The sequence below is a fragment of the Tursiops truncatus genome, chromosome 5 (assembly GCF_011762595.2).
Source record: "Tursiops truncatus isolate mTurTru1 chromosome 5, mTurTru1.mat.Y, whole genome shotgun sequence".
Taxonomy (NCBI): domain Eukaryota; kingdom Metazoa; phylum Chordata; class Mammalia; order Artiodactyla; family Delphinidae; genus Tursiops; species Tursiops truncatus.
The window spans coordinates 1,942,277-1,965,567 of record NC_047038.1 but is presented as its reverse complement, the minus strand read 5'-3'; the positions used below and the strand labels follow the sequence as shown (position 1 = coordinate 1,965,567).

General features: G+C 41.9%; 1 protein-coding gene across 11 annotated transcripts in view; it reads right to left on the bottom strand.

Annotated features, from left to right (window-relative positions):
- ADD1 (adducin 1) overlaps positions 1-23,291 on the bottom strand; it is a 76,378-nt gene that overhangs the window by 28,563 nt on the left and 24,524 nt on the right. For 10 of the 11 annotated variants that reach the window (XM_019951343.3, XM_019951344.3, XM_019951345.3 and 7 more), the window contains exons 2-4: positions 12,490-12,704; positions 9,326-9,488; positions 2,749-2,900 (exon numbers count right to left, since the gene is read on the bottom strand). In XM_019951343.3, the coding sequence (XP_019806902.2) occupies positions 2,749-2,900; positions 9,326-9,488; positions 12,490-12,684 (510 nt within the window). In that variant the 5' untranslated portion in view covers positions 12,685-12,704. Of the gene's footprint in view, positions 1-2,748; positions 2,901-9,325; positions 9,489-12,489; positions 12,705-23,291 lie in introns of those variants that run through there. The other variant, XM_019951351.3, reaches the window with a different exon arrangement.

Below are 23,291 nucleotides of genomic sequence, written 5' to 3'. Positions count from 1 at the left end.
AAGAAAGGGCACGATGACCTGTTGGCACTTTTTGGCTGCACCGATACTATTAATATTTCTTTTCTGTTAAATCTATATATGATAACGCCTAGACTGTGAAACCAAAATATGGATGCTATAAATAGTTAAAAAAACAAAAACTTTCTTCCTCAAAGATTCTCTAGTTCACAAGATGTAAGAAATATGTTTTGTAACTTGAATTTCTTTTTTATTCAGTGTTAAGTCCCAAAGAGATCACTTACAGAAAAGTAAACACCTAACTAATGTTTTTTTAATTTTTTTTTTGCAGAACACAGGCCTCTCACTGTTGTGGCCTCCCCCCTTGCAGAGCACAGGCTCCGGACGCGCAGGCTCAGCGGCCATGGCTCACGGGCCCAGCCGTTCCGCAGCATGTGGGATCTTCCCGAACCGGGGTACGAACCCGTGTCCCCTGCATCGGCAGGCGGACTCTCAACCACTGCGCCACCAGGGAAGCCCCTAACTAATGTTTTAATTCTGCCAAGTCCTAAATAATTAAAGGGGGAAAAAAATGATCAATTTAAGCAATTCAAACTTATTTAAATAGCATTCATAATAGGACTAGTAGTAAACAGCTTTTAAAATCTCCAGAGAATGTAAGGCTGGCATTAAGCCAAGGATTACATTTCCTCTTAGCGATGTAATGTTTTCATGGAACTAATTTTTAGGCAACCATTTAGCATTAAATCTCTACACAGGGGCTTCCCTGGTGGCGCAGTGGTTGAGAATCTGCCTGCCAATGCACGGGACATGGGTTCGAGCCCTGGTCTGGGAAGATCCCACATGCCGCGGAGCAACTGGGTCCATGAGCCACAACTACTGAGCCTGCGCATCTGGAGCCTGTGCTTCGCAACAAGAGAGGCCGAGATAGTGAGAGGCCCGCGCACCGCGATAAAGAGTGGCCCCCGCTCGCCGCAACTAGAGAAAGCCCTCACACAGAAACGAAGACCCAATGCAGCCAAAAATAAATAAATAAACTTATTAAAAAAAAAAAATCTACATAGACGTTCTGTCAAGTATAATTAGCCACAGAGGCCAGCAATTTCCACGCAGGCACAAGGAAGAGAGCCAGCTCTTGTGGGAGGCTAACTGGATCCACTGACCAAATATCAAAAGGCGCCTCCTCTGTGCCCAGCACAGGAATTCTTCCCAGGACACAGCCAGAGGCTCCTTTCATGGAGCTGATGTGGACGACGAACAAACGTACAGTATGGATGATGGTAACTGCTGTGGGGGAAATAAAGCAGGTGTTCTAGGGTGGAAGTGACATTCCACAGGCAAGACAGCGTAGATACAACAGGGTCAGGTCTGCGTTTTGAAAGGTTCACTTTAGCGGCAATGTGGAGAACAGAGGGGAGGGTAACTCGGTATATCTGGCAAAGATCCCTACCACGTCCCAGAAGCACAGTGCACTAGTCACAAGGGTGGGCTTCAGACTACCATCAAAGAGCATTCCTTGGAGTCAAGAATGGAGCTGGGAACCTCCCTGGTGGTCCACTGGGTAAGACTCCGTGCGCCCAATGCAGGGGGCCCGTGTTCAATCCCTGGTCAGGGAACTAGATCCTGCATGCATGCCACAACTAAAAGCATGCCTGCCGCAACTAAGAAGCCCACATCCAGCAACTAAGATCCTTTCACAGCCAAAACAAATAAATAAATACTTAAAAAAAAAAAATGAATGAAGCTGAACTAAGCACTGCTGGTTATGAGTCCACAAGTAAAAAACACCTACACATGTGTATTAAGTACTGTGTGTACTGAGTGTGTGGAGTATGGAGAAAAGGGTAAAATGATTTAAACGTCTGTTAATGCTGGTTACCTCAAGGGGGACAAGAGTATTCACAGGATTATGATTTCTTCTTTCAACGTCTGTGTAAGGGACGCTTGCCACAATAAGCACACACTATATTAATAATTTAAGATATCCAATAAGGGGCTTCCCTGGTGGCGCAGTGGTTAAGAATCCTCCTTCCAATGCAGGGGACACAGGTTTGAGCCCTGGTCCGGGAATATCCCACATGCTGCAGAGCAACTAAACCCGTGTGCCACGACTAATGAGCCTGTGCTCTAGAGCCCACGAGCCACAACTACTGAGCCTGCGCTCTAGAGCCCTTGAGCCACAACTACTGAGCCTGTGCGCCACAACTACTGAAGCCCACGTGCCCTAGAGCCTGTGCTCCTCAACAAGGGAAGCCACCGCAATGAGAAGCATGCACACTGCAACCAAGAGTAGCCCCTGCTCGCTGCAACTAGGGAAACCCTGAGCGCAGCAACGAAGACCCAATGCAGCCAAAAACAAATTAAAAAAAAAAAGAGAATGAATTGAAGAAACTAGAGGTCCTGATAATGTTGAAAAATGGCTAAAACTGGAATATCTGAAGAAATAAATATGAGAGATAGAAGGCTTTGGTCCAAGTAGGAAAGAAAACATCTTCATTCTTGATTTTTTAGGCATAAAAAGAACTTTAGGAACTGCCTATAATTTGGTAAACACTCATTTATTAGGTGAGCAAGCAAGAAAGGAGTTTTAAAGAACTACTGTTCTCATAATTTTTAATTCAAACTGGCTAATTCTCAGATTATTATACTCTGCAGTCAGCAATCAGAAGGAAGGTGTTCCAAGATTTACTTCAGCTCAGCCACATTCCCTCTCCCCCTAAATGAAAACAGGTGGTGCCAGACACATACTACTCCACTTATCATTCAGTTACTACCCCATTTAATACTCACTGTGATGTGATTGTAGATAAGCTGAGACCATCCAAAGAGATCTGCTAGTCGGTAAAACGCTGCCAGTTTACACCGCAATAACTTCTCCCCTTTGTCATAGGCAATAGAATCAGATCCTCTAAGGTCATTCACAGGAGTCACCATACCAAGACCTGAAATGAAAAAAGAAACAAGACTCAAAGATTTAATATTTCTTGTCAAATGTAAATCAAATAATAGTTGAGATATTAATCGTCCCACAATGGGCCATAAGGTAAGTCTTGAAAACGTCAAAGACTATTTCATAAAGACCAAGTTCCCCAACATTAATACAATTAAGGTAGAAATCAATAACAGAAAGGTAATAAAATTTGTAGCATGCAGTAAAGCAAAACTTAGAAGGACATTTACAGTATTAAACATATACATTATGGGGCTTCCCTGGTGGCGCAGTGGTTAAGAATCCACCTGCCAATGCAGGGGACACGAGTTCAAGCCCTGGTCTGGGAAGATCCCACATGCAGCGGAGCAACTAAGCCCGTGCGCCACAACCACTGAGCCTGCCCTCTAGAGCCCACGAGCCACAACTACTGAAGCCTCCGTGCCTAGAGCCTGTGCTCTGCAACAAGAGAAGCCACCATAATGAGAAGCCCACGCACCACAACGTAGAGTAGCCCCCGCTCACCGCAACTAGAGAAAACCTGCATGCAGCAACAAAGACCCAACGCAGCCAAAAATAATAAATAAGTAAGTAAGTAAATAAATTTATTACAAAAAAAAAGAGGGGAGGGGAGGGGAATATGGGGCTGGGAACGAGAGAAAAGAAAAGAAGAAAAGAGAAAAGACCCAGATAAAAGCAAGGGAGGAGAATTAAATAAGCTGCCATATTTTTTAGCACTTCACAAAAACAACAGAAGAGGGAGCTCTAGAGTCAGGATCCCTGAACTGGACTCCTCCAGGAAAACTAATTTCATGTAAAAATGAACAGAAAAATATCATGATCAAATACCACACAAAAATTATTCAAAGAGGGCTTCCGTGGTGGTATAGGGGTTAAGAATCCGCCTGCCGATGCAGGGGACACGGGTCCAAGCCCTAGTCTGGGAAGATCCCACATTCTGTGGAGCAATTAGGCCCATGTGCCACAACTACTGAGCCTAGGCTCTAAAGCCCACGAGCCACAACTACTGGGCCCACGCACCGCAACTACTGAAGCCCATGCGCCTAGAGCCCGTGCTCCGCAACAAGAGAAGCCACGGGGGCTTCCCTGGTGGCACAGTGGTTAAGAGTCCGCCTGCTAATGCAGGGGACATGGGTTCGTGCCCCGGTCTGGGAAGATCCCACATGACGCGGAGTGGCTGGGCCCGTGAGCCATGGCCGCTGAGCCTGCGCGTCCGGAGCTTGTGCTCCGCAACGGGAGAGGCCACAACAGTGAGAGGCCCGTGTACAGCAAAAAAAAAAAAAAAAGAGAAGCCACGGCAATGAGAAGACCACGCACCACAATGAAGAGTAGCCTCCACTCTCCACAACTAGAGAAAGCCTGCACGCAGCAACGAAGACCCTATGCAGCCAAAAATAAATTAATTAAATAAATTTTAAAAATAAATTATTAAAAGAAAAAAGAGCAAAATCACATTCCTACACATAACAAAAGCACAAAAAACATATCCACAAAACAAATGAAAACTATAACCTATTATTTCATAAAAGATAAAGAAAGGCATTAATAATAAAAGATAAGAAAAATGTTTAATATAATTAGAAAAATTCAGAAATGAGGGCTAGAATATAAAAGGAATTAGATATAAATGAAAAATAATTTTAAAAATAAATATTAAAAACAGCGTAAAGGTGAAAGAGGAGAAAAACTTTTTAAATCATAAAGAAATGAAGAAAGTGATAAAAAGAACTTGAGAAAACGTTGACAGTTAAAGAAGTCAGACAAGGAAAATCCATCATGTGCATACCAGGAAACAAAAGCAAGGGAACAGAATGAATATTAAAAACCAATTCAAGAAAACACTCTGAAAATAAAAAAGGTTTGGAAGGGCACATCATCTGAGAAAACTGCCCAGAAAGACAAACACCAAGACATATTCTGGTAAAATTTCTGGACTCTAAAGAAAAATGAAAATAGATTATGAGCATCAAGGAAAAGAAACCAAGTAACTTATATGGAAAGATTGTCTTCAAATTCTAAGAAAATGAATTATGCATTTAAGATACACAAAATAGGAAAATGTGAGCCAATGATTTTATACCCAAACTAACTAAACCAAATTAACATTGACATATAAAGGCCACAACGCAAGAATGAAGAAATCCTTTCCACAAGTGTTTTCTGGGAAATCTACTATAAAAGCAACTTCAGACAACCAAATTGACTAAAGGGGCACTGATACAAGGACTGGTGGTGAGCATTAAATATATATTTATTACAGAATTAAGTTATTAATTGTAACACAAAATGAATGTAAAAACAAGACCATAACATATAATGGTTATATGCTCTGACAACAGAGAATGTAACTATTTTAAAACATGAAGAGAGAACATATTATTGGTATAGGATTGATACTGTGTGGGGTATGTGAGAGAAAGCAAATGAGTTATTAATACTCTAGTTTTGTTATTCCTGGTGTCCTGCAGAACCAGAATTCTTGTTGTAGAAGAAAGAAAAACAAATGTTAGATAGAAGAGGTTAGGTAAAAACCCCTTAGACCTGAATTTTAATTGGAATTATAATTCCAATATATTTATAATTATACTTACAATTCCAATTTATCAATATAGTATACAAATCACAAGGTAATTTTTAAAAATAAATTTATTTGTTTATTTTTGGCGCATTGGGTCTTCGTTGCTGTGCGCGGGCTTTCTCTAGTTGCAGTGCGCGGGCTTTCTCTATTTGCAGTGAGCAGGGGCTACTGTTTGTTGCAGTGCGCGGGCTTCTCACTGTGGTGGCTTCTCTTGTTGGGGAGCACAGGCTCTAGTTGCGCGGGCTTCAGTAGTCGTGGCTCGCGGGCTATAGAGCGCAGGCTCAGTAGTTGTGGTGCACAGGCTTAGCTGCTCCGCGGCATGTGGGATCTTCCCAGACCAGGGCTCGAACCCATGTCCCCTGCATTGGCAGGCGGATTCTTAGGAAATCTCCAAAAGGTAATTTATATTTCCTAGCTCTATCCACTAAAAAGGTCTAAAAAGAATAACTAACCAGTCAGTAGCAAAGAGCATTTCTAGCACCCAGACTAAAATTTCATTTCTCACAAAAAGAAATCAAGGTTTCTTAGAGAAATGGCTGACTCCAGATCTGGGGCAGGAAATGTACAAGATGAGCCTAGAACATCTCCTACAGGAGGTGGCCTGGAAGCTGTCAAAGACTACTAGGCTCAGGAGTCAACTTGGAGAGGTTCTCTTTAGTCAAAGGTGGGACAATGTGAGTAGTATCAAAAAGGATAACTGCAATGTTTTGAAACACATTAAATATATTTAAATCTCTGCAGGGACTTCCCTGGTGGCGCAGTGGTTAAGACTTTGTGCTCCCAATGCAGGGGGCCCGGGTTCGATCCCTGGTCCGGGAACTAGATCCCACATGCATGCTGCAACTAAGAGTTCTCATGCCACAAAACTAAGGAAGCCAGCGAGCCGCAACTAAGGAGCCCACAAGCTGCAATTAAGGAGCTCGCATGCCACAACTATGGAGCCCATGTGCCGCAACTAAGGAGCCGGCGAGCCACAGGAGCCCTCGAGCCTCAACTATGGAGCCTGTGAGCTGCAACTAAGGAGCCTGCCTGCCACAACTAAGACCCGACACAACCAAATAAATACATTTTTTTAAAAACCTATGCATTCAAAATAATATTAAAGCAATAGTAATTGGTCACTTTAGAAGATGACAGGAAACCAACTTCTCGTTTTGAATGGTTACCTTTATACAAACCGTACCACGGGGTAAGCAAAAGAGCTGAGAGGAAGTTTCTCTTTGTGCGTGTGGGTTGAGGGCTGACTTCCAATAGATCTCAGCAAGGAAGCTGCTCTGCTCCGTATGAAACCCTGACCAACAAGCAGGTCATCTATGAATGGTTTAGCACCAGCCTCCCTGCAATCATGCGCTGAGTGACAGAGAATGAGGCGGCCCCCTTTCTGGTCATGCCCCATTTCCCAGAGAAGTTTCTCTTTACAGAAATGTTCTAACTAGTAAATACAGAAGAAGGAATGACAAAATTAAAATATCACCGTCTTGGAACCTTTGTTAAATTAACGGATCCAGGCATTGAGCAATGATGGCTGCTACAGCACAACGGCAACAAGCAGGCTTATGTGCCTGCGGGTGGGACACAGTGCCACCTATGCAGTGAGCCTGCCAAAGAACAAAATCCAAACACAGCCAAGCTTCTAGACCCAGCTACCAAGTTACTGTAAATACAAAAGAAAAAAGAACATAATGGGCACCATGGAGATGGCATCAGTAAAATTCAAGACTGTAGCAAACTCTACAGGTCAACAAAACCCATTTCCTTTAAAGTGCGAGGAGAAAAAGAGAGATGGAGGGGCAACTTGTAGCTTTAAAAATGCTGAAGAGACAGTAAGTAAAAAAAGACAAATACTAAACCATAATATATTTAAGTATAACCATTTGGATGATAAAACTATAAAGAAAAGCAAGGCAGTGATACCATTCAAGTCAAGACGGTGATTCCTTTTAAGAGGGCAAGCAACTGATAAAACTTTATTTCTTAACCAGGGTGCTGGTTATAAAGGCGTTCACCTTAAACCATTCATACGTTATATATCTTTTTGTTCTATGCCATCTACATACATTATATTCCACAACAAAGGTTAAAATTCACATTAAAATTTTTTATATGTGAGAAGTAAACTATTAGATACAATTAAAACTAGATTTTTTTCTTCCTTCTTTTTTTGGTGTGGCACTATTAAAATTTCCTTTATCTCTGACTAGAAAACAATATGTGAGTAAATATATTACATTGTCCTTTATTATCTAATTCATATAAATATCACTAGAATCCATTAAGAATCCATGTGAGGACTTCCCTGGTGGTGCAGTGGTTAAGAATTCGCCTGCCAATGCAGGGGACACGGGTTCGACCCCTGGTCCAGGAAGATCCCACATGCCGTGGAGCTACTAAGCCATGCGCCACAACTACTGAGCCTGCGCTCTAGAGCCCGTGGGCCACAACTACTGAACCCACGCAACACAACTACTGAAGCCCATGCGCCTAGAGCCTGTGCTCTGCAACAAGAGAAGCCACTGCAATGAGAAGCCTGTGCACCACAACAAAGAGTAGCCCCCGCTCGCCGCAACTAGAGAAAGCCCGTGTGCAGCAACAAAGACCCACCGCAGCCAAAAATAAAATTAAATAAATAAATAAATAAATAAAAAAGAATCCATGTGAAAACATGAAAACCTAGTGACTACCATTCAACTTCAGGATGGAAGTGTGAGCTAGTAAATTACAGGTGATTTTTAACACTCTGGACATTAATGATATTATCACTCAGGTGAATGTCAATCAACTTCTAAGAATACCAGAGAACAGACAGGTAAATAGCACATGGCAGGTGATCTAACGCAAACCAATACCTTAAGTTGGTAGTCAGAAGCTGATTATCCAACTAGAAACATCAGAGACTGATCCAGGGCACAGTACACAGCAGGTCACATTAGCTGATGCTCAAGGTACCCTGGGCTCCACCTTGTCATGTTAACGTTTACAAATTCAACAGCCACGGCAAAGCGCCATCTCTGCACAACTATCTTTGCTAACTAACTTTGCTCACATTCACCCACCCAACAGTTTTCTTCTAGCTTTCTTTTGGAATTTTTCTGTTTCTCATTCATTTGCGAAGAGCAGTGAGGAATGGTGGATAAGAAATGTTGGCTTGGGGCTTCCCCGGTGGCGCAATGGTTAAGAATCCGCCTGCCAATGCAGGGGACACGGGTTTGAGCCCTGGTCCAGGAAGATCCCACATGCCGCGGAGCAACTAAGCCCATGCACCACAACTACTGAGCCTGCGCTCTAGAGACCATGAGCCACAACTACTGAACCCCGTGCGCCTAGAGCCCGTGCTCCACAACAAGAGAAACCACCGTAATGAGAAGCCCACGCACCGCAACCAAGAGTAGCCCCTGCTCGTCACAACTAGAGAAAGCCCGCGTGCAGCAACGAAGACCCAACACAGCCAAAAATTTAAAATGAAATAAATAAATTTATTTAAAAAAAAAAAAGAAATGTTGGCTTGACTGAAATAAGTTCAGGCAAAATCAAAATCAATGTGCTACTCCCCAAGCATTATTTCTAATTAGTTTTTTTTTTTTAATTCATAAAGGGTCTGAGAAGCCACATAAAAAGTTACCTGCCTGAGAAATAACAGTCCCACTGGCTCATAAAAAAGGAGCCCTCTATAGTCAAGACATTTTTAGGCCTATCTTTTACTACAACTAAAACTCAATTTTTAAAAAAACCTCAATTCTATGTATTACATAGTGTGTGCTCATCTATTTCACATTGGAAAATATTAGGAAATTTTACCCGGAAAATGACAAAGAATGTATACCAAGTCAGGAACTACTCACTCATGTTTAAGGCAGCCATCCCTCCCTGCGGAGCTGCCGGGTAGACATTCGGTACATTCGTGGTCATAAAATCTGCAATCTGCTGTAATGCCAATAGGCCTGTGGGATTCTTCCCCTTCTTAAATTGTTCCTGTATCATTGATTCCAATTCTTCACAGAAAGCCTAATAAAAGGCAAATTAAAACAATGAGATATCGTTTCTTTTCCGCTCCTTGGGAAGGCAAGGGTAACTGCCGCATAGGCTAGTTTTCTGTTTGCTCTCACCCAGTGCTGGGAGGCGGGTGGGTAGTCCCAACATATCACCACCTGGAGCATAAACAAGTGCATTCTTTCTGGACAGTAATTTAACAAGACAAAAGCTTAAAAGTTTGAACAGGCATCCTATTCCTAGGAATCTTTTCTAAGGAACTCATCACAGATGTGCTCAAAGGATGCTCATTCCAGCATTATTACCAATAAAAGGGAAAACAGGTAACAGCCTACATTTTAAACAGTAGGGGACTGATTAAATACCCTGAGTCACCTTACAACACCTGACACTGTTCTAGGCACTGAGGACACATAGGAAGAAAATGGCTTTGCCATCAGGAACTTAAAACTTAGTAAGGAAACACAAAAAGAAAAAATCCACAGTACGAAGGACCCTCTGTATCAACAGCATTCCAGATGACCTATATGTGCACAGTATGGAGCTGCGCTTAGCAACTACCAGTGAGTGAGGCCTGGAGCCACCCATCTGGACCCCAGACTCTTTCCTCAACCAGCAGTCACCAGCCAATGACCTTGCCTGCTTGCTTGCTTGGTCCTAACTCCGGATGGTTAAATATCCGCACCCTCCCCTCTCAGCTCCCCGATCGCCTCTCCTCCGACGACTGTGTCATCCAATTCACCCCGGCCTCCTATTTCCATGGTCATGCCCTAGAGACCTGCTCATTTCTAGTAACTGGGCCCCTCTTCAGTCTCGGAGCCAAGCACATGCTCTCCAAACACCCTCTCCTAGTGTCCGTCTTGATCCTAAGACCTTATCACCATCCCGTACCTTCCCTGTGTCCTGACCTCTCTCACTCAGCTTAGGCCCTTGGTTTAAAACTATAGCCATTCCCTTGCTTACAACTTCAACTCTCTACCATTTCATCTGGCAAAATCCCAACCCCATGTTAAGTTCAACTCTTCACACCCTTTCTATTCACGCTGCTGAAAGTGGCTGGGGGGCAAAAACGAAGACCGTACCGCACTGTCTCACTGTAAATCCATGACCACTGACCTGAGTGCACCTTTGACATTAACCCAGGGATCATTCCTGACCTTTCTTGCCCATTCTCTCGCCTACTCTCCATGCCTTCTCTACACCACTCCCCGTGCCCATTCTAAGCAGATGCCTCCACTTGTTATTCCACTGAGAACAGAGAATCAGTCTGAAGGAAACGTCCACAGGTTCCCTCGCACATCTCCCAACTGTCAGCATCTGTACACACAGGGTGGGCCTTCCCACTCCTTACTGCAGTTGAACGATCCACGCTCCTAAAACCAAAAAACCAACACCGGGTACATTCTACTCAGTAAAGCCCAGGCCTTACCAGTCTTTCCTCTAGGGTTCTTTCTCTGTTCCCAGACCCCACAGTGCATGTGGGTCAGTAACATTTTGATGCTGACTGTGTTCTTGACCCCTGTGGGTAGGGACTTGGCATCCCCAGTGCCCCCAGCACAGTGCCTGGCACATACTCGGTACTGAAAGTTTAGCTTCTTCACTCTATCCTTAGTGATTTTCACTTGGTTTCTTGTTGCTTTTACACAGGAAAACTGCTCAAGCCAAGTCTAGATGTTATCCTGATTCTTTTTTTTTTCCCTCACCTCTTCCTGCCCATCCATCAGCAAGTCCTATTTATTCCACCTTCAAAACAGAACACAAATGAGTTTACCTCTCTCCACCTCTACCACCACCACTCTGGCCCAAGCTACCACTACCTCTTGCTTGGAAAGACACCTTATTCTCTTGCCCTTTACGGTGCTCTCTGTATACCAACCCAGAATGAGTTACTCAAAGACTGAAGCGTGCCGTTCCCATCTGCACCGTACCCTGAGCTGGGCTGACACAGCCTCTGAGGCAACTGCCCCTTCCTCCCTCTCCAATCTCACACACCCCGCACTCCCGCTTCCTATGCCCAGACCACACTGGCTGCCCTTGGACTCTTCAAGCTCATTCCTGTCCTGGGAATTTCATGTCTGCTTCTCCCCCATCCCTGCATGGCCGGCTCCTTCCTGTCATTCAGAGTTCAGGTCAAATCTTCCTCACTCAGAGAGGTTTGTTCTACCCAGTCACACTCAATCTAATCATCCAGTTGTTTCCTGCACTGTGCTTCTATTTGTTGCTCCTTGGTTATCTCCTTCGACTACAATGTAAAGTCTGAGACTTGATCTGGGCGTTTACACAGGTGTTATACATATGTCAAAATTCATCAAGCTGTACACTTAAGACTTGTGTACTTTACTGTAAGTTATATTATTGAGGAATAATATATGAATAATAATAACAACCAAACAAATAAGCTTTGTATGCTAAGTACCCAGTTCCTTGCAGACAGAGATGATCAACATTTAAAAAAATAACTCAAATGAATTATCTGCCAAGTGATACCCCAAAATATTAAGGAAATAAAACAAGAACAGATTAAAAGGATAAAAAGAATGAAGCACACATAAAGACAGCAGCATCAACATGAAAAAACTATGAAAACAGCACTACTTTACCTAAAGATGCAAACAGAAGACAGTTGGGCGTGACTGTGGTTCAAATGCCGACCATAACTAAAGGTAAAATCAATCAACAATCAGGTGTTGCTGAGACCTACTAAGTGCCCAGCACCAAGCTAGGTGTTTTGGAGGAAAGAGTAATTTTCAAATGGTCGTTATAAAGACTCTCTGGCGAAGCAGTGAGAGAGTGAAAAGGAGAAATGAACACCTCCTATCCTTTACGATAATGAAGATTTTTCATTTGTGTGTCTGATAACTTGAACTAAACTGAACTCTTTAACAGCCATACATATATACGAGGCACTGATTTCCTGTGTTAAGGTAAACGGACTATGACACATACAACAGAGCATAAGAGCTGAAGTAGTGGAAGAAGGAAGAGGACACTTGGTCAGAGACAAAGCTTCTCTTACGGGACTTTGCAGAATCATGGACACCCTCTTTTTTTGCTCCATCATATTGAAGTCCTGGCGAAGGTCTGGTGCCATGTTCCTCTCTCGCAAGTATTCTGGATTGTTCTCATCCACTCTGTCGAAATACCTCTCTTTGTGAGGGGCTGTGGTCGGGGGTGGTGAGGTCACCACTGCAGCCCGAGTATCACCATTCATTGCACAATCTTTCTAGGTTCCTACAGAATCAAAACAAAAGACAGTATTGTTTTTGAATCAATGTCCAGTAGCATTTCATAATGAGAACATCAGCCTGATAAATACAGTCTCCAGCATGAGGATGCCCTGACTGACTGACCAGTCAGAGCCATGACGTGTGATGCTTCTTTGTGGCTTCTGAGGCACGTGGCTGGTCAGCCATCGCCCACCTGTCCACCAACAAGGGCAGTTTTTGTCCTTGCCACTGTTCTTCAGCAGACAACAAGAAAACAATAACAAAGCTAGTATATCCTCTGACAAACTGAAAAAATATAATTAGATATGAAAATTTTGACCACAAGATAGTTTCAAGTCAACATATTGTCCCAAACAGACAGGATCTTCTAAAAGCAGCACAGTTCATTTCTGGAGAAATGTGATTCATGATATTGTCCCCAAAAAGTACTGGTGGCAACTCTGCAAAGGATTTGCCACACAGGTCAAAGGAGAGAAGCCGCTCACACATCTGTATTCATGCAAATGGAAAATGCTCTTCATCAACATCACCTTCTTGGTTCAAAGAACAATAATAGTAGGCTCAGAAAATGTCAGCATGTCCTTGAGTTTGTGAATAACCTGAAAAGATGCCCAAATGGCTCAAATTTAAACATCTGCTAATATGGCTACTTACTTTACAGTCTTTTTTTTTTTAAAAAAAAACGTATTTATTTATTTGGCTGCGCCAGGTCTTGGTTGCAACATGCGGCATCTTTGTTGCAGCGTGCGGGATCTTTAGTTGCAGCATGGGGGAATCTTTTAATTGCGGCATGGGGGATCTTTTAGTTGCGGCATGCAGGATGTAGTTCCCGCATGCAGGATGTAGTTCCCTGACCAGGGATTGAACCCAGGCCCCCTGCCTGGGGAGCTCAGAGTCTTAACCACTGGACCACCAGGGAAGTCCCACTTTACACTCTTTTTAATCCCAATCTTTTATTTGAAATGCTGTTTTGAACACACTAAATTATATTCATCTTTTAACTATAAATCTCTAAATAGCACCTTTACTAATCATACAAATAGTTCATTCTGCTTTTATAACCCACTGAATGACAGCTTTAACAATATATATATGCAATGTTTACTGAGCATCTTTTACGTCCACTGTGCTGGGCACAAAATTAATCAGATGTAGTCCTCACTCTAAGGAAGCTGGACTCACAGTCCAGAAGTGGAGACAGACTCACTGAGAAAGGCGGAGGTGCTGATGTGGAAGTCATCAGCACAGAGGTGGGGCCAGGAGAGGAGAGGAAACTGGCCAGCAGAAGCATGTAAGTTGAGAAGATGGAGCAGAACCAGCACCCAGAACCGATTTTGCCATATAGCTGGTATGTAACTAAAAAGTCTTGAATAAATTAAGAACAAGAAAGAAAGGATAAAGACACAAGGTGAGAAATAGTCTCAGAACCCACAGGCAGAGAGTTTTAATGGCGAGTGAGTGAACAACAGTTCCTCAAGCCACAGAGGATAAGCAACGTGGGGATTTAAAAGAGGTGATTAAATTAGCAACTAAAAAAGTAAATGGTGCTCCTTCTTACACCGTGTACAAAAATTCAGTCCAAACCGAACACAGACCTAAATGTAACAGCAAAAACTACAGAATACTTACAAGAAAGTAAAGGAGTGAATCCAAGAGACCCTGGTTTAGGCAAAGTCTTATGTGACACCAAAAAGATAGCAACAAAAGAAAAAAGATAATCTGGACTTCCTAAAAATTAAAAACATTTGTGCTTCAAAGGATACATAAAAAAGTGAAAAGACAACCCATAAAATGGAAAAAAATTTACAAATCATATATCTGAGAAAAGGTTTACATCCAGAATATACAACTTAATTAAAATAACAATTAAAAAACTTGAAAGTCATCAAGTGACCTCAGTAGATGCCACATAGAACAGAACTGCCCAGTTGTGCCTTGCCTAAATTCCTGACCCACAAAATCATGAAATATGAATAATAAAATAATTATTTTAAGCTGCAAAGTCCTGGGATGGTTTGTTATGCTGCAATAGATATCTAAAATAATGTTTGTGATAAGGGGAAGGAGAATGAAAGCAGCCAGAACTGTACGCTAGACTTTGTTCTTTACCTGTATTTGATCCTCTCATCTCCCCTATTTGTCAATATACTACTGTTTTTCTCACTTTACAGATAAGGGAACTTAGGTCACCCAGCTAGGAAGTTAACATGTCTGGGATTCTAATGCAGCCCTCCTGGACGCAGAACTCCTGTTCCTAACCTCTAAGCTATGTTGTAAATGATGATGATGGTGACAGTGAGAGGAAACAATGTTCCCAAAGTGATGGAATTGAGGGCATAGATGCCTTGAACAGGAGGATCCAACCAGGAATCTGGGGCTGGCATTATTAGCTTTTTAATGTGCATATGAATCGCCTAAGAATCATGTTAAGATACAAATTCATATCCAGTAGGTCTGAGATGGGGCCTGAGATCCTGCATGTCTCGTGAGCTCCCAAGTGATACCAATGCCACTGGACTCAGACAGCAATTTGAATAGTAAGGCTTTAAAGAATAGTTTATTAAAAATATATATTTTGTGGTACCAAAAGCCAAAGAATCAGTTGAACATTTTTTTAAAGAAAAAGATCGATTTGGATATTGCTTTTCTGAAATCTAAAGATATGATAGAAGAGCATACTTGAAGTGACACTATTTCAAGGACTTAAAGACAAAGTATGAAAACAATCAGTGACTAAAAGGCAATAAAACAGAATAAGTGAACCAATGACCTAAAACATAGTCTTTAAAACTTACCCTTCTCTGAACATATCCTTTAAAATGTTTAGTGTCATCTGTTTACTTTAACCTAGTTTGTTCTAAAAGAAGGACCCAAAGAACAAAAACATTATTAATGGTTATCTGACATTTCTTCATTAGATATAAAAGAAGCTGACCATTCTGAGCCCATGATAAAAATGTTCCACTTCAGCATTTCAAAAAAACAAAAAAGGGACTCCCTGACGGTTCAGTGGTTAAGACTCCACTCTTCCACTGCAGGGGGCTCAGGTTCGATACCTGGTTGGGGACCCGCATGCCATGCGGTGTGGGCAAAAATTAAAAAAAAAAAAAAAGACAATAGGATATACAGTATTATGAGTTCTCTATTATCAAATGAGTCCTAATTTTAAGCTATTTTCATCAGTAAATAAGGACACAGGGGAACATTTTAGAGGCAACTATAGCTTCTTCCTGGTTCCCAGAGCTGACTGAAAGAAAAGAATCTTTGTAAAACCAACATGCTGATGATAAGGCAGAGATTTCTCTCATTTTATTACAAATTGCCATATGAATGGGAGAAGATAAAGACTGAAGACCAGATATGCATGTGGTCTCCCTTCAATAAAATCAAAGTATACATATTCTGAGCCCAATAACCAAGAATAAACATAATTCCAACTTTTAACGTACAAAACCTGTACTTGGGGACTTCCTTGGTGGTGCAGCGGCTAGGACTCTGCCCTCCCAATGCAGGGGGCCCAGGTTCGATCCCTGCCCAGGGAACTAGATCCCACATGCATGCCACAACTAAGAATTTGCATGCCACGGCTAAGGAGCCCGTGTGCCACAACTAAGGAACCTGCCTGCCGTAACTAAGAGACCCAGCTCAACCAAATAAATAGAGAGAGAGAGAGAGAGAGAGAGAGAGACACTCTTAAAAAAAATAAAAGCCTGTACTTGGTTTTCGTCAATTACGGCTTCAGGTTTCATTGATGTCATTTCTAAGTGTGTGTTAAGACAGCAAATTTTTCTAGGAAGATCTCTACAAAGAAGTCATTACTTAATCCAGATTTTTAAAAAAGAAATGGAAAAAATACAGATGCAAAAAAAACTTCCTGCAACATTATTTAGAATAATTTTAAAAGATCAACATCCAATAATACATGAATGGCTATAACATAATCTGCTCAATACAGTATTATGAAACTATGAATATTCTTTAGCAGAATACACATGAGACTGTAACATGTTTAAGTGAAAAACTATAAATTTCCTATTATATAAAGTTATCAATATTATCACTGTAGTCACATACAAACAAGATGATAATAATGGCAAATAAGCTGTATTAAAGTTGAATAAATTGATTCAAGAGAAGTAGGGATTAATGTTCCTCTATCTCAGCATTCCATAAAGTTGCTGTAATTTAACCTGTGTAAAAATGTTAAGATTTCACTAAACTTAAAATGTTGATACTGAAATCAATGAAATCTCTGGGAACAATACTTTCAAATAAACAAACATACACACCCAGCAGAACCCAAAAGTCTGGCTGAGCCATGACAAACAAGCTCGGCCTGCCCGGGTTACATCTCACATTCACCCACTTTTCTTCTCCATCTCCACCACATCACTCTAATCTAGATAATTACGACTCACCTCCTGGACACACAGTAGCCTCCTAATTAGTTTCTCCACTTCCAGTCTCCTAGCAACCCCCACACCGATCCATTTTTCACAGTGAGGCCAGAGAGAGTTTCAAAATATAAGTCAGATCATGTCATTCATTCCCCTGCTTAAAACCCAACAGGTAATAGGAGGATCTCTGCCAGATCCTGATTCAAGTAAACTGTAAAATAAAAATCTAAAAATGACATTCGAGACAATTAGAAATTTGAACACCAAGTGGACTTGGATGGCATTAAGGAATTACTGTTAAAAATTTTAGGTGTGATATTATTATGGTTGTATTAGATACATACAGAAATATTTATGGATGAAATAATAGGACATCTGGAATTTGCCTAAAACTTATATGGGGTCGAGGGAGAGTAAGGGTTACACAAAATAAACAAGACCAGCCATGAGTTAATAACTGCTGAAGCTGGATGAAGGATAAAGCAGGGCTCATTATACCATTCTATTTCGTATGTGTCTGAAATGCTCCATAATTTTCCTTGCTCATAGAATAAAGTACCTCCAGACCTTTCATAAGCTGGTCTCTGTCTGCCTTCAGATGAACAAATTTCAGCATGTTCTTTCAGACAGATATGACTGATACGGGATGAAACGATATTTTAAGATTAACCTCCCCTTTCTACTAACACCACAGAAAATACCACTCTGCCTAGAATGTTATTTATTCTGGAAATAACAAAAAGCGTGCCCTGGAATATTCTTTCTTAGCAAAGGTATTCCAGTCCCAGGACAATGCACCCTCACTAACATGTAACTAAACCTCAGATCAGAACCCAGACAAATATCTTTTCTCTAACGTATCTAATGAGCTAATTCTAAAGCTCTGGGAGCAGATTCAATTATTTCTTGGCATCTCCCTTCTGGCACAGACATTCCGCTAACTATTCCAACCATTCACATGATTTACTTTTGAATCCCTAAAAACAGAACACTCAAACCAAAGGCTGAAGCAAGAAGGTGGCCGTTAACAAAATTCTCTGGGTCAGGCGAATGCTGAAGACCTAGAGGGTCTTCTCCGTTTCTAAATGTTCTTCAAACAATCTCAGAGAGCATAAAGACTGCCAGGTGATACTGAGCTATCACGCCATGGAAAATAAACCAGGAGGTATCAAACATGCTCATACGGTAACAGAAGTGGCAGCCTCTGCTGGTGTCCCTGGCCACCTCACAGCCAACTCCAGAGAGCCTTTGGTACCGTCAATAGGAAAACAAGATAAGAGGTGACCTCTGCAGTATCTTCCTCTATTTCTGTCACTCCAGGTACTTAATATATCTCCACCAGAGCTACTTTCCACATCATGTACAAGGCAGCAGAGATAAAAAGTTACAAAATGAGTAGGAGACCACAGATAAATAAATGTAATCAAATACTCTTGGTGCCATGAGAGAAATCTACTTACATATCAGCAGGCCAAAAGTGTCCAGGGGGAGGTAGAAAAAGCAGAGAGAGGGTATTATGGGTTGAACTGTACGCCCCCAAATTCATGTTAAAGCCTTAACTCCCAGCACCTCAGAATGTGACCTTATCTGGAAACAGGGTCACTGCAGAGGTAATTAGTTAAGATGATGTCATACTGGAGAAGGGTGGGCCCCTAACCCAATATGACTGGTGTCCTCATGCAAACAGGGCATCTGGACACAGACAAGACTACAGGGAGAGGCCATGTGAAGATGAAGGTAGAGATGAGCTGAGGTGAAGCATCTACAAGCCAAGGAACACCAAAGATTGCGAGCAAACCAGCAGCCAGGGGAGCGGCCTGGAACAGAGGCTCCCTCACAGCCTCAGAAGGAACTGGCCCTGCTGACACCCTGATCTTGCACTTCTGGTCTCCAGAACTGAGATGATAAACTTTTGCTGTTCAAGCCGCCCAGTCATGGCAGCCCTGGGACACTGATGGAGCGGGCTGCCCCAGGACAGGGGCGCTGGGCAGACGCTGATGGAAAGCTTCACGGAAGTGACGCTTAGAGCTAAGCAGGTGCTTCCAGGTTGGCTTGGGGCAGGTGGCAGTCACCTGGTGAATGAACATCTCTGGGAGGGCTCCATAAGGTTTGCACCCAGAATGAAAGGGCACCATCAGGCCACACTTAATTAAACAGAAGGTGGTCTCATCAGAAAAAATAAAAATAAAAAAGCGCAGCTAGGTGAGGTGATAGATATGTTAAATAACTGGATTGTGGGAATCATTTCACAATATATACACATATCAAATCATCACGTTGTGTGCTTTAAACATATTACAATTTTATTTTTCAATTATACCTCAATAAAGCCAGAAAAAAGCTTAAAAAATAGAGTGGCGCCTTTGCTGGGAAGAGTGACAAGATTTTCTACAAGCTTGGCAGAGCTAACAGTGATGGCCAAGCCTAGGCAAAGGGCTGGGAACAGTGCTGCAGAGACAGTCCACACCCCGTCCAGCGCCTCAGGTAGGAAAGTGGAAGAGACAAGGAAGTCCCCGCCAGAAATCCATTACGAATTCTCAGAAACCTTCAATTGTGGAAGGGGTACCCAGCTAGTCAATGAAAGGGGAGTCTCTAAATCTCCTGACAAAGGAGCCCAACACTGAGCCCTCTCCCAAATAAAACAGAATACAACCATAATGTGTTACAACCCTCACTGCCAACATTACTAGCCTAGTTCTCCAGTTCCCCTAAAGGACAAACACCTACCTTATGTTTAAGACTCCTCTTCACAGCTTCAAGCTGAGTGTGCCCTGCTCAGGACTCACAGCTCAGTAAAAGCCTTTAATTACTCTGATCGGATCATTTCTATTCCTGTGTCTCCAGATGTTCTCTTGCAGATGAAACTGCTCAAAAGTTCCCTTTAAGATAAGCACTGCTTACTAAGTGGTAATTACTGATCTAAAGCTCATCTTTTACATGTATTAACTCATTTTTCCGAAGGATAAGGAAACTGAGGCACAATGCAGTTAAGAGCCTGTAGTGGCGTTGCTAGGATCTGAACCCAGGCTGCCCAGCTCCAGAGCACCTGCTCTTAACTCTGCCACACACTACCTCTCACCATCATATGTCCAGGAAGCTCAAATTAGAAAAGAAAGAAACAAACAAAAAAGGTAAAATTGAATCAAAGCAGTGCTTCCTAGCCTTGTCGCCTGCTCTTATGCTCCTTTCATTGAGGAATTATCTGGGTGGGTCCTCTTGCTTCCTCTCCCCTTTAGGATAAATGATTTGTTAACAGATTCCCAGCCTAAATCTTCCACATTTTATTACGTTTTTATATAGTTATATAGCAGCTGTTGTTTTTCTTTTACTATAGCACTTAATCAATCTTCTGGTGTATTATTACAGAGATTCCAGTTACTTGCTTAAGGTTACACAGCCATAGTGGAGAAGCAAGAATCTGAAATTAAGACTGGTTTAGACACAGGGCACTCTACTCAATGCTCTGTGTTGACCTAAATGGGAAGGAAATCAAAAAAAGAGGGGACATATGTATACATATAGCTGACTCACTTTGCTGTGCAGCAGAAACTAACGCAACATTGTAAAGCAACTACACTCCAATAAAAATTATTTTAAAAAAAGATTATGGTTTAGAGACTGCACTCTTAATTGCTTCTCACCAAATGGTCTTCCTGTGCTGATGAGAGGATTCTCCAGTCCAAGGGTCAGTACTGGGTAGTGGACAGGCCCTTGGGCTAGGTATCAGTGGTTAGTCCCACTTGTTCCACTGTATAATGTCATCACTTATGAAGTCCTCATCTATAAATTAAAAATATCTCCCTAACCTAAGCATTAAATGAGACAATGTATCTGAAAGCACCTTAGGGAAAAAATGATAAAACAGGATAGAGGTATAGTCATCATCTCCATGACTCACAAACTCCAAACCAAATATTCCCCAAATCCAGTTGAGGAGAATGCAACTAGCAAATGCAAAGGATCAGAAGAGTGACCAACACGTGAATTTTATGAGGACAGTACCACAGGCCACTGTAGAGTACACGCTTCCACACAGACTCGTTCACTCAAACAACCCTGAGAGTTCCCAACCTGCAGAGGAAGAGCTGACTCTGAGTTTCAAGTTCCTGAGGCCACAAGATAAATAAAAGGCCGAATCAGGACCTGAACCCAAGACCGCCTAAACGCCACGCTCATCCATCAACTGCCACACAGGAAGTCAAAATGTGGATACTGGCCGAGAGCAGGTAGCACACCGGGGTCTACTGTCTAACTCAGCACCATCTCCCCACTAATTAGCACATTAACAGGCCTCAATAAACATCGGGTAATGGGTGAATGGTGGAAAGGAATACACAATCATTCTCCATTACTAATTTCACAAAATTCTGCTTTCATCCAAAAAAAAATGTATCTGAAGTAACATCCACTACTTTCAGATAGCATGTGAGCAAATACTGATCAGTATACTCTTAAGTGCTTTCAAGAAGAAATTCCACAAAGGAAACTACAATTCAGATTTCAGGAGAGGAATCTGGGAGAAGTAATTTTATACATGGTGTCTCACAATTTAACAAATAACCACCACACCACAGGACGGTCTCCACTATAGTTACTATACTGATGCACATATTGAGTTACCCACGCCCAGAACAGCTACATGTAGAAAAAAAGTAGAATTCAACTTTATCCTCTGACAGCATCAACCACTTTCTCTATTTTAGATCCTTCATGATACTGTTACTGTCCTTCAATTACTTTACTATTTTTATTTTTTTAACTATATTTTTGCTGAAGTAATGAAGACTTTCAAAATTTACGGTTTTATTGAAACAAAACTTTTCCTGAATTTCATTCCATGAGGGTGCTTACAATGTAAGGGTTTGAGTTGGATTTTTGCTTATTTTTCTGGGAAGGAGGAAGGGGGGAAACCTTGGCAGGGCTGTAAGTAAGGAAGATTAAAACACCACAAAAACAGACTTCCCTGGTGGCGCAGTGGTTAAGAATCTGCCTACCAATGCAGGGAACACAGGTTCGAGCCCTGGTCCAGGAAGATTCCACATGCTGTGGAGCAACTAAGCCCGTGCACCACAACTACTGAGCCTGCGCTCTAGAGCCTGTGAGCCACAACTACTGAGCCTGCGCTCTAGAGGCCACGAGCCACAACTACTGAGCCTGCACTCTACAGCCCGCAAACCACAACTACTGAGCCTGCGCTCTAGAGCCCGTGAGCCACAACTACTGAGCCTGCGCTCTAGAGCCCATGACCCACAGCTACTGAGCCTACGTGCCACAACTACTGCCCGCACGCCTAGAGCCTGTGCTCCGCAACAAGAGAAACCACTGCAATGAGAAGCCCGCGTGCCACAACTAAGAGTAGCCCCCGCTCGCCACAACTAGAGAAAAGCCTGCATGCAGCAACGAAGACCCAATGCAGCCAAAAATAAATAAATAAATAATAAAATAAAATGAAATCACAACAATTAGTCTAAGTAAAAATCTGCCAAAGGTAAATTTCTCTGAAAAGTAATCAGGTCAGCTGATGGAGACTGAAAACCCTTTATGCTATGAAATAATTATGAGCACACAAATTCTTAGATGGTCTCATTTTCACAAAAATAAAGACATACTATCAAGTGAAAAAAAGCGAGATACAGAGAATGATGTATTTATAGTACCACTTGGTGGGGAAAGGAGGGATAAGAAAAATACTCACATTTCCTTGTATTTGCATAAAGAAATGTAGGAAGAATGTACAAGAAACTTAAAATGGTGGTTTATACTTGTAAGGAATGGGATCTGGGTGAATGGAGGACAGAGATGGCCAGGAGAGTCTTTACTGTTCATATATACTTTTTAAAAGTTAAATTTATAAAAAAAGAAAAATTTAAAAATAAAACACCATTAAGAATATAAATAAAATCATAAGCATCCTTGAAGGTATAAATGAACAGAGTACACAGTACCTTGTACTTCCAGCAGCATGATGACATCGAACATTTGTTTAAAGTTTAATATATATTCTGTTAAGTACTTTACTAGAGTGGCCCTATCCTGATTTTACAGGTGAGAAAATGTAGGCTCTAAGAGACTGTTTTACCCTAAGGCAGAGATAGTATGTTAACCAAACTCTCAAGTTGAGTTAAGAATGTATAGGGTTAATGAGCCCCTCATAGTCAGTCCTCCAAAATGATTCTGTTCGTATCAGAAGCATT